Source organism: Equus quagga, chromosome 4 (genome assembly GCF_021613505.1).
Source record: "Equus quagga isolate Etosha38 chromosome 4, UCLA_HA_Equagga_1.0, whole genome shotgun sequence".
Lineage (NCBI taxonomy): Eukaryota > Metazoa > Chordata > Mammalia > Perissodactyla > Equidae > Equus > Equus quagga.
In genome coordinates this window covers 38,538,590-38,551,087 of record NC_060270.1, presented here as the reverse complement: position 1 = coordinate 38,551,087, position 12,498 = coordinate 38,538,590, and the positions used below count along the sequence as shown (strand labels likewise).

At 36.2% G+C, this 12,498-nt stretch overlaps 1 protein-coding gene across 1 annotated transcript in view; it reads right to left on the bottom strand.

Annotated features, from left to right (window-relative positions):
* DCUN1D1 (defective in cullin neddylation 1 domain containing 1) overlaps window positions 1–12,498 on the bottom strand; it is a 34,708-nt gene that overhangs the window by 20,626 nt on the left and 1,584 nt on the right. The window contains exons 2-3 of the mRNA XM_046658865.1: window positions 2,319–2,535; window positions 932–1,100 (exon numbers count right to left, since the gene is read on the bottom strand). Of these exons, the coding sequence (XP_046514821.1) occupies window positions 932–1,100; window positions 2,319–2,535 (386 nt within the window). The remainder of the gene's footprint in view (window positions 1–931; window positions 1,101–2,318; window positions 2,536–12,498) is intronic.

Sequence of the window (12,498 nt, the reverse complement as noted above, 5' to 3'; positions counted from 1 at the left end):
GCCACCCCTGTTACACCTCAGAGTTTTCTTTTACCACTTTCACACAGTAAAACAATTTTCAAAATTTACCCTATTCAAACTACTGGTATGGTTTTTGTGTTTTGTCTGGATGCTGACTGACTGTAATGTCCCTCAGGCTCAAGAATCAGAATGCCTGGGTTCAAATTCTGGCTCTAATACCACCTAACTCTCCAGTTTCTCTGTACTTTAGTTTCCTCATCTATAAATGGGAATATACACTATTTCTCTCACAAAGCTGTCGTGAAGAGGTAGGTGAAGCACTTACTTAGCACAGTTTCTGAAATGAAATAAATGTTCAGCAAATGTTAGCTATTATTATTCAACAGTCACCCACTAAAAACAGAGAGGGCAGCCTGTTGCCTATCCATAGACTGAATAGTTTTGCAGCCTCATTCAATACAGACAACTAGAGGCCATAGGTAAAACCTCTACCCATGATTTTCCAGTCTGTTTATCCCAAGACATTTAGCTAATCAGCTGTCAAGATATAAGTGGAACAAAAAGTGATTAGTAACTTCCAAGATTTTAAATTCTAGGAGTTTGTTTATAAATTCAGAGTTCACAGCCTCACTTTAGGAAATAAAACTTGCTCATTTCACTTGTCCATGTTAAATATTAAAGCATAGTGATCTATTTTAATACTAGTGAACCTCCCTTAGAAACAAATGATAAAAGTATAATGCAAATGGCATAATCTGTACTAACTACACAGATAACTTGACAAACTCAGAAAACTGTTTAACATGGGAAGGAACTAGCATATTGTATTAGCCCATTTCTATTTATACCAATGTTTGTGGGCCAGCAAAGTTTTAAATTTACATTTAAAAATTCATACCATAATTCAGTTCAGTTCCACAGTAATTCCCATAGTAATGTACCTAAATTCCTATGGTAATTATATACTCACCCTAACTCTGTCATGCCATCCATGAACTCCTGTTTGGAGAACTCACACTGTGTCGCTGCTCTAAACTTCCATGCAATGATCAACACACTAATGCTGGCTGGATCGAGCGCCAGGTCATCACAGAACTGCTGTATACCATCTATTCCAATTTTATTTTCATCTTGAGGATCTTTAAAAACAATAATGCAACATTAAATTAGTGCCATATTTATTATGTTATTCCTAAAACTGAAAAAGGTAAGCCTTTATGTTCCACTAAAAGAAAAAAATTACAATAGACCAAAGACATGAAACAGTATTATGCTAATAGATATCTTCCCCTTATATTTAAAGCCACTTTGACCCTGAAATAGCATTCTTAAGATGAGGAGGATATATATTCAGGTGGGTACTTGATTTTTAAGTCTCATTTATTCACGTGAAATATATCCCATACTCCTACACATTCAGAAAATCAGACATTCCTATATAGGGATAAAGGATTTTTACTGAACATACCCATATTTTTTTTAAGTAGGCATTCTAAATTAACAGTATTATATACAGAAATTCTTTTTTTTCTTAAAATTCTTTTTACCACAGCAATCACTTCTTGAGTTTCAGAAAAACCATAAACTCTGCAATTCAATCCTTGTCTCAACAATATAAACATCTGTTGTTCAAATTAAAGGAAAAAACCCAACTATCCATATCTACTTACCAGACAGTAAAAATTTAAAGTGATGACAAACACAAGAAAGGGGCACTCAAACACTCCGTCAAACGTGATTTGCTAACATCTCTAGGAATAAAAAGTGTGCACATCCTCTGACTTTGGGGCATGAGTTACGCGTATAATATAATCCGATTTTTGGAAAAATTTTGGAAGAAACTCTGTATATTCATTTATGATCAAACATAAAAGACATGGAAGGACCCATACCAGGCTATTAATTATTAGTTCCCTCAGGAGAATAAACAAGGAAAAGATACAGAAACTATTAACTTTTCTTTATTCATCTATTATGTATTGTTTAAGTTTTTTAAAGTGTATATTACTTTATACTTCTTTAAAGGTTTTAAAATTATTATGTAGGTTTTCTTAAAATCGGTTGAGTTTTATGAAAATGAGGGAAAAAAATCTAGCTCCCATTCTCAAATTGGATCAGGGGGAGGAAAAAGGGAAAAAGGGGGTGTAAAGGGGGAAGAAATAAAGAGGTGAAGAAGAAATTTTAGTGAGAAGAGGAAAATAATTTCTCCCAGATCTCAAAGTATTTCTAAGATCTACAGAGCTCTGTTGGACCCATCCATCAAATTTATGCTCTATGCATTATTTGATTTCTCACAAGAAGCATATAACTTTGGAAAATCTGATTCAAAATATTTAAAGTCACAAGCAAACACTCACCTTTGTATCTATTGTATAGTTGTTCTAACTTCTTCCTGTCCAATGATCCTTTTACACTCTCTCGTATATAAAGTTCAGGATTTTGGAAAAAGTTGTCTGTTGCAACATCTAACTTCCAGTCATTTTGAGACAGACAACTTACTGCTGTTTTTTCACTAGATTGTGTGAAGATCATAAACTGACGAACTTTATCCTTCTGCGATGATTTCAACTTGTTCTATTGAAACCAGAAAATAAACTGAAACGCTATGTAAAGTCACAGAAGACTAAGTATTTCTATATGGCTGATCAATCATTCTTAGCAATACTTTTTCTTCATAAAATGTTAAAACATTTTAGCTCAAGATTTATTTTTGATCTACTATTAATCAAAAAGACAAATTTTTTAAAATCTAAAACACAAAATTTGGTATCATTTTGGAAAAGAAACTACAACAGAGGCGAAGGAAGTTCAACTACCCTGACTCTCTCCTAAAAGTGGATCCTAAGAGCATGCATAGGAAAGGAATTTCCTCCAGAGAGGAAGTACAGCTACTCTCAAAACCTTGACCAAGCACAAAGTTCTCAAGGGACACGTAAGGAGTGGTGGGGAAGAAGGTGACATTCTCTAGTCGGCCAGGACAGTCAAATAACCCTGGGGATCAATGAGATTAACAGGCGTTGGTTGCAGTCCTAAACCCACTATAAAGGATATAGGGTACAATTCTCCCCAACCCCACCCCTTTGTTTTCTTGGTATTTTTACCAAATGTGAGAAAGCAATAGAATATGAGTACCCTACATTCCTCCTGGTGGTATTCAGGAACCAAGATAATTATCAATAGAATTTCTTCATATTCTCACTCAAATTAGAAGCAGTGAAATATGAACGAGTACCCTCCACCCTTCCAACTGAGGTAATTTTTAATAGGATTCTCCCTTTTTCCCCTAAAAGAATCACCTCTTTCCCTTAGCCTGAGCCTAGCAGAGGCCCTCTCCCAACAGCCCCTCTACTATAATAACCTATTCTCACTTGCCTTATGCTGACAGATTGACTTCTCATCTAAACTGAACCCTAAGCAAAATGAAGCAGAGCAATTAGTCCCCCCACTCTCTCCCAGTATCATGGACCATGATCTCCTCCCACTCCCACCCAAGCTGGTCTCCTGTGCAATTTCAGCCTCCCCATTATTACTCTTCTCCTCCCAAGTCCTAATACCATCTCTCAGCAAAATACTTGGGCTCTTCCTAAGCTACTCCTGAAAAAGAAGGGGAAAAAGCACGTGAGTAGGGCACACAGTAATAGATATAGTGTTCTGTGGTTTAAGCAACACATCTGAGAACAGCATCTTCGATCTGGCCCAAACTGACAGATCACAAACCTCAACCCCCTGGTTGAACAGATGAGAAAACAGACCCAGAAGGTTAAGGAATTTGTTCAAAAACCACTCAGGTTATTATTAGTAAAAATGGGACGAGAACAGAACGGTCTCACAAATCCTAGTCTTAGTAATCTTTCCATATACCACACTGCTTGCTGTACATATTTACAAGCCTTCTGAGATTTTCAGGAAAAAGACTACCAAAGATATAAATATTTCCACTTATCACGGAATAAAAACAAGACTATGCAAAATCAAATATGAAAACCAACGCCATCTCTTGCAATATGAACAATGTTTATGCCCTGGAGTCTGATCTGTCAGCCATACTCTTCTCTCTCTGTAAATATATTATTGCTTAGGATTACATATTAAAATCTCAACCTCTGTTCTCCATTAAAATTGAGAAACTATAAATTCACTAACCTCCTGGTACTTCACTAATAACTCTACCACCTCTGGACACCAGATAACTCATATCCCATTATACGACACATCTCTCAAATGTCTAGGATTCTCCCCTTTTGAAAAATATCTCCTCAAGATTTATTATTCAATTACAACAAACGCACAATGAAATCAAATGCCAAGGAAGATACTTGTCTTATTTTAATATACTGTTTAACTGAAAGGAAAACACTTTGATTTCAACTTTTGTTATTGAAAACTATTTTTTAAAATTAGTACGCCTTTCTCCCTTGAGAGATACAGTATCTGACATATGTTTCAATCCTTCTTTGAAGAACAGGGAAGTATCTGAGGGTCATTATGATCATTAGTGACCACTATATAAGGTACAAAGTGTTGGAGATCAACCTACAACTACAACGACTATAGGCCACATCCTGGTAATTACTTTTTAATTAAAATTGATATAACTTCTCCCAATTCTCCTAAAAGTTGGAGGCAGCAAAACAATCAGGATTATTTGGGGTTTTACCATACACTATTAAATCTAGTGCTCTGTTCTCTGAAATTTGAATCACTTTTGTTGAAGAGAGGAAGGAAGACACAGCTTAAGTCACTTCTACAAGCCAAAAAGAGCTGTTCACTACTAATGACTTCCCATCAGAGAGCAAGATATTAGGAAATCGGGGGAACAAAGATAAAAAGTCATCTTACCCATACAAACTAACAACAAAATATACTAGTGAATTATTTAATTCCATGTCACATCTTATTGGGAAAAAAAAGTATACATAATAAAATAAGGTCGGGGCCGGCCCAGTGGCACAGGGGTTAAGTGTGCATGTTCTACTTCAGCGGCCTGGGGTTCGTCAGTTCGGATCCCAGGTGTGGACATGGCACCGCTCAGCACGCCATGCCGTGGTAGGTGTCCCACATATAAAGTAGAAGATAGGCACGGATGTTAGCTCAGGGCCAGTCTTCCTCAGCAAAAAGAGGAGGACTGGCAGAGTTTAGCTCAGGGCTAATCTTCCTCAAAAAAATAAAAAATAAAATAAAATAAGGTCTATGTATAAGTAAATATAAACTATTTTAACTAGCTTGGTTTAAATTTCTAGCATACGGAGTAATATCAATATATTTTAAGAAAAAGGGCTGCAGCTACCCACTTCCAACACCACAAAGGCTGGTAGAGACATGATTATGGGCTCCTGCTAGACCAAGTAGTAATAAGAAATCCCATTCCTGCCAAGTCTCATAGGTAACCTCTCCTTCTTGTATATAATGCACTCTTACTATTTCTTTGTCAGCTCTCCGTGCCTAGGATACATCTTAACACTCGTTCTCTGACCAGAGAAGATGCATTCAATTCTGTAGTCTCAAAAGCTGTCCTAGAGTAAAACTGGAGTGGACTACATGGACTTGCCCTTTCCAAAAGCCTATTTAGGAGAGTGGTAACACTCCCACCTGCTTTTTCCAGGCCATATGGGGGCAACTGGCAAGGTGTTCTGACTTTGAGAGTATGGCATCAAAGGTTTAAATTTCAATCAACTTAAGGAAGGGAAAAAAGGTATCTAGCCAGAAAGAATTATTTTATAGGGGATGAGAGGGTGGATAGAAAAATGAGGTGGAAGAAAAAACAGATGGGTTTTCTCTATTTCTACTACAAACCCAGTGGGGATCTTCCTAACAGCAAAAACATGTGACAACTACAATGATTCAGCACTTGAACGTAGTGTATGCCATTTACTTTAAGACTTATTTAAAAGCAACAAACTAGAGTGGTCATTAAATAAGATTAGGCAATACAATCTTCAGCACTCAAATGTGAAAACTATCTAGACATTATCAAATTTTTAAGGATATTTAATATTGGTAATTATGTAAAATGTATAAAATATAGGATATATTCTGATTATTTTTAATTCTAGCAAAAAGAAGGGGAGGGAGAGAGGGAGAAAAGGAGAGAGGGGCTGTCTCTTGTAATAGAAAGCTAGTTACAATTGTATCAGAGATTGTCAAAACAGAAATCCTATCATAATCTGGACAGGAAAAGCATTTACTTGCTCATTTTTCCAAAATAAAAAATCTGGTTATCAATACATATTAATACTTACATCTAGCACGTTTGCAACTTTTTTCACTCAAGAAATTTAAGAATCACATTTAAAATAGTTTATTTGGGAAAAAATATCAGACAAATATTTTGAATGTAGCCAAGTATCAAAGTCAAGTATATTTTATCACCGAATCTACAAAGTCTATTGTGATAGAAGAATAGGGACTCAAAAAGGCTCTACAGTCAAAAATAAGAAAGCATTTCCCGTAAGAAAAACAGCGAACACGGAAAATGATTTTCTAGTTGACTAAGTCCTAACAATTTCAAAACAGAAATAATGTTAATGGGTAAATGATATTTTTAAAAGCAAAAAATTAAGATCCATTTTAGTATTTCTATTATTCTGAATTTTCATCTTCTCGCCTTTAAGTTTCAAGTTCAGTCTGAACTCCAAAAAGACAGACCTCAAGGCCTTTATAGTCTTAAAGGAAGTAATTTTCTAACCCAATTGTAGTTACCTCAGGATTTGATGAATCTAGCTCACAAAAGGCAACATTTTAAAAATCAAAACGCTGTAATGATCACCCATAATTCTCACTAAAAGCTCTGGGTGTTGATTCTCATGCGTTACCATATGACTAACAGTTTAGCTTCATATGAAATTTAGAAGAGCAACTTTTAGTCCAGAAAATCATACTTTCCATACATGATACATAGTATTCAGCAGATATGGTTAAATGTTACCAACATCCCAAACCACTCACCTACAAAAGGCTTTCCCAAAGATTACACGTCCGAAGTCAAAAGTGCAGGAGAAATCAATTCAACTACTGAGACTGCCTACTCCTAGGGAAGACTTTCACCTAGGGGCAAAGTTCTGCAGGAAAGCCAGGCTAAGAATCTAGGTAGGAGCAGCTCGAAATTCTCTTCCCTTCTACCTGAACAGAGAGGCACTATATGATTAGTGAAGAGTGCAGACTCTCAAGCTAGACTGGCAGGACTTTCATCCCACCCGTGCCTCTTAATTGCTGTGTGACTTTGGGAAAATTACTTAATCTCTGTGTGTTTCAATTTCTTCATCTGTAAAACAGGTGTGAAGGTTACATGAATTAATTCAGGTTAAACTCTTAAGAATTGTAACCAGCATTTAAGGACTCCTTACAAGTCCATAAAGGAAAGAAAAATACTCCAGAGAAAAAAGTAATTTTATGTAAATGGTAAAGAAAGAAGAAGAAGAACCATAACCAGAAAACTAGCAGCTAGCATTTACTTGAGCTCCTACTGTGTGCTAAGCATTTAATTAGTCACAATCCTGCAAGATGGTTACCATTGATTACATTTTACCAACGAGGAAACCAAGCCTCGGAGCTGGATCTATCTAATGACAGACCATCCAAAAAGTAGCAGAGACAGGAACAAAACCCTGGTGCCTGGTTTCAAGGCACGCCGTCTTTCCATTTATTCCACACTGTCCTGAAGTGAAAGGGAAAACCAAAAGGACAAAAGTGCAACCGCTGACTAATTATGTGTGTACCGGGAGGGGGAGGGGATTGTGAGCAATATTTCAACTTATTTAACTTTTCCATAAAAATAAGTGGAATCAATTGACCTTTCCCCTTTCAAATGTAAACAATTTGCATTCTAAAAATTGTCCATTAAGCATTCCCTCACAACCTAACTAAAAGGTTAATTTAGGATGGAACTTCCCTTTAGGGTTTTTTGGCAGGGAGGGGGCTAAGCTATTTTTTAAGACAAGTAATTCGACGGGAAGAAAAATGTGTTTACAGTCCTGTCACAGTCTATTTTTAAAAAGACGGCCACAATCTATAGCTTTAAACGTACAAAGGTGGAATATCAGGGATCACCGAAAGTCAGGGTTTCCTTTTCCAGTGAGAAGCCTTGTAACCCAGAGAAAATACAAATACATATAGAGGTTATAGCCAAAAAATATAAGCAAATGTGCATAATTCAAATATTAAGCAAAACAAAAATACCCTCAGTATTCTTTGAAATTATAGCCTGCAGTTTAGAATAATTACTTACGGTTAGGCCTGTGGCTCTTATCATTCATCTGTAAACTTCCTGCACTTTGAATGACAGTTAAAATGAACTCTTCTTTAAGAGGCGCTGCAGGACCAAGTCAAATGTGGATACTATACGATACTAGCCTATGTATTTATCGTACCCAATGATACTTTATATAATGGCAATTCACTGGAAAAAAATATTTCAGAAGTATATTTGTAAGATTCAAGCTGGTTTTGCAAGTTTTCAAAGGATTTTCCTCACAGGTTTCAAAAAAGTATTCTGTTAGTGGAAATTTAAAGGATTTTCTCCTCCCTTCCCTAAGAATTATTAGATTATTCAAAAGATGACCACCACTGTAACGGAATAAATGTTTTGATTTGGAGAAGACTGTTTTGACTATTAAAAACAGTTATTTTTGCTAATTCCTGATTATCTATAATAGGATAGAAATAACCTCCTTAAATACTTGTGTTAGCCATGAAATTTCCATTGATTCTCCCAAACTTATCGCTTGAACTTCCAACAAGCAGTCAAGGCAGCTAATTTGCTTCTCCTCTCCATAAATATCTTTCCTAAAGAAATCTCAAATAAAAAGATTACTGAGGAGAAAACAAAACAAAAAAGAATTAAATGAGATTTTTAAAGTTCCACAGTTAAAGAACTTAGAATAATGACTATCATTCAACAGTTATGTGATGTTTGTTTCATAAAGACAATAAATAATCCCTGAAAAATGAAATCTTCTAAGATTTGATATCTACTCAAATCCTAAATCCAGAAATATTAGAATCCTATAAATAATAAAGCACTCTAAATGTTTACGGAAATGAAAATATCCTAATATAACAAAGGACTGGGCCACGTACTTCAACTTATCTGTTACTGATCACTGTGTTCAGTGTTAAGGGATTCAAAAGTGTAATGCAATAGAATTCTTTAGAAAACTGTTTAAAAGAAAATCTCTTAAAATTTTTACAATGCAAATGAACAGCCTAATCACTCTCAGTGATTAGGTACTAATTATATAAAATGGGTTCAACAAAGCGATGAGACTCTTTAGTGGCATTTCCTCCCCTCTGTTTTTGCTTTTTCACAGTTAGGGGTATACACCTAGACTGACTAGGTAAACTAGATAGTCAGCAGGTTATTCAAGCGCTTGTTTGTGTCCACAAAGCAACTGAATCCTATTTGGAACTATTTCTCTTCATCAAATGTCATGGCTAATACGATCACAACTTGAAGAGCACACACAGACTGAAATGGACAGGGGGCTTTCTCACAGATTTTCAGTAAGCTTGACCCCGCCTATGAGGCCATAATCAAAACAGTCACTTGATTCAAATGACCTCAGCTCTTTTAAAACTTAAAAAAAAAACGTACTACCACCACGAGTTAATTTTACTTTCAACTTTTTTACTGTTATGTACCAAAAGAGTTTTAAATTTTCAATTACTTAAATGTTTACATTAGATCATTTGATGTGATATGAAAACAACTAGGTCACTATTCAATATAAGGAAGAAACCAGAATAAAACTAATCAAAAATTCCATACCTATACTGAAAGGGTGCTTGCTGGGTTTAAAAAAAAAAAAAAAAAGAGGCGGGGTAGATAAAGTGTGTAACCAGAAACCAGGCTTCTAATCCCTGCTCCCCACATACTAGCTGTTTGGTCAAATCATTCAGTACTGCTAGACCTCCACTTCCAGATATGTTAAAAAAGGTAGCAATACCATCTCACAAACCAGAGTAGAGATTAAACAAAATAACAGACATAAATTGTCTGATTACCAGACAGTATGTTCTCAATAAATGCTAATGTCCTTCTTTCTCCCCAAAGGCCCAGTTTTCTACATATAGCCGTTAAACTACAGAACTACGAGAGCATACTACATTCTAAAGTAATCCATGAAAGAGGTTTTGTTGTGTTGTTTTTATTAACTAGCATGGCTAGGTTAACTCGAGGGTGAGCTAGTTTTTATTGAATATTGGACAGTCACCCTAAACAGAATTCAAAACCCTGTACACAGAAGCTGCATGGTAAAGAAAACTATAAGAGTTTTGTTGTCTTTAAAAACTGCTTTAAAAAATAATCATCTATAATATTGTAATAGCACCTACGGGACAGCAGAAACCAGGTCTATCATACCATTTAGAATCTCCTTCAGTGGCTTCCCATTTCTCTTGGAGTAAAAACCCAATATCCTTAAAACGCCCACCCATGCCCACCCCCACTCCTTACTGCTCAGACGTCATCTGCTCCAACGCCCAACATGCCCATCTTCCCCATACACACTGCTCCAGCCACACTGGTCGCACATCCTCAAATTCTCTCTCCACATTTCTGAGTGGCTTACTCCTACATCTCCTAGCCTGCTCAAAATGCACCTCTCACTGGTACAGACACCAGTTTGCAACCCCACTTCCACTGGGCCCCACCACTTCTAATTCCCCTCCCTAACACTGCTTTTCTCCCATAGCACTTAACACCTTCTAACAGAGTAAGGAAGAAAAATAAACACTATGTTTATTATTTGGCTCTCTTTACTAAAATGTAACCCTCACCAGAATAGAGATTTTTATCTTTTCAGTGAAAAAAATATATAGACAGACAGACAGATAGATATCTATCTCCATATCCCCAGTGCCTAGAACAATGCCTGGCACATACAGGTATTTAATAAATAATTATCAAAATGAATTAAGGCCCTCTTTTAATTTATTTATGTATATGCAAAAGAATGTGAAACAAATTCTAAAGAGACAACCTGGAACAGGCCTACATTCATTTGGACTTAGAAACTCTGGTATTTGTTGAAAATATAATCTTAAATTTCAAAGTCCATACATTTTTTTAAAAACCATTAAAAATACAGTAATTAGCACCATTAATTGTCCATTAATTTGCATTTTGTTATTGAGCATATTCATTAATAACACTTGGGTTTTCCTGTTTAAATGAGTAATATAATTTAATTTCAAATCCAATTTTCAACCATGTCTCTAGATTTCATGTGAGTTAGAAGATTATATGTACTACAAACACTGGGGGAAAACAGTAAACCAGGAGAAAGGAGTTTCAGTTCTGCAACAAACAATTGTGCAAACTTGAACCTCAAAACCTCCTTGATCCTCAATTTCTTCTGTAGAAAAGGAGTAAATTAGATGATTTCCAGAGCCAATTCAGGTCTAAAAATCCTCTGATGCTGTGAGTCTAGAAAAATCTAGTAGGTTACACAGTCTACACACTTCTCACACATCTAACAAAAATCATTAGAATCAGAATTTTTAGCTGAATGGAACGTTAGAAATCATCAAATCCAATCCCGTCATCTTACAAAGAAGAAAACAACTCAGGGGCCGGCCAGGTGGCGCAGCAGTAAGTGCACACATTCCGCTTCCGGTGGCCCGGGGTTCGCCAGTTCAGATCCTGGGTGCAGACATAGCACCGCTTGGCACGCCACGCTGTGGTAGGTGTCCCACATATAAAGTAGAGGAAGACGGGCACAGACGTTAGCTCAGGGCCAGGCTTCCTCAGCAAAAAGAGGAGGACTGGCAGTAGTTAGCTTAGGGCTAATCTTCCTCCAAAAAAAAAGAAAAGAAAACAACCCAGAAATTTTGAAGACTTTTAAAAAAGTTTTCAGGAGTAACAGCATATTGTCCAGTTTGGGAGTTATTCTTGGTCTTTCTATGCGTGTGGCAGGTAGGTTAACTGAAGAATTTTTTTTCTTACACAAAATATTTCAGATATCCCATCTTTTAAGTCTGCCCCAGAACTGACAATAACATATGCTCTAGAAATAAGCTACAGTCCACACACCAAAAACTAACATTAGCCCAAAAATTACATCAAGAAAAAATTACAAGTAAGAGAAATTTATAACGAAAAAGTTCTTAAAAATTCTGGAAAATTCTTATGAAGTTCTATTAGGGCCCATGATTTAGTTTCTAAACTAACAAGAGCATACCAAGACAATTCTGGTGACATGATCTGAGTTCAGCCACAGAAAGTGTTTTAAATTAGTGGCATCTTGTCATTACTGGTATGATTAGATGAGTTATGGCTAAGTTCCAAAACCAGCTAATTTAATATAAACAAAAAGATAGAAGAGTTCACAAGCTCCAACCCAGGCTGAACTCTCGTATGAACCACAGGAAGCCTGAATTCCTGCACAGGTGATGCACATTACCCAGACCCTGGATTATAGAGGATGATGCCGATTTGAAGACTGTTATGAACAGAACACATTTCAATGCTCTCACTGAGTGTTTACCAGGGAATTACATTTCATTACCTCAGGCTTACTACTCATCTACACGCCAAGAGTC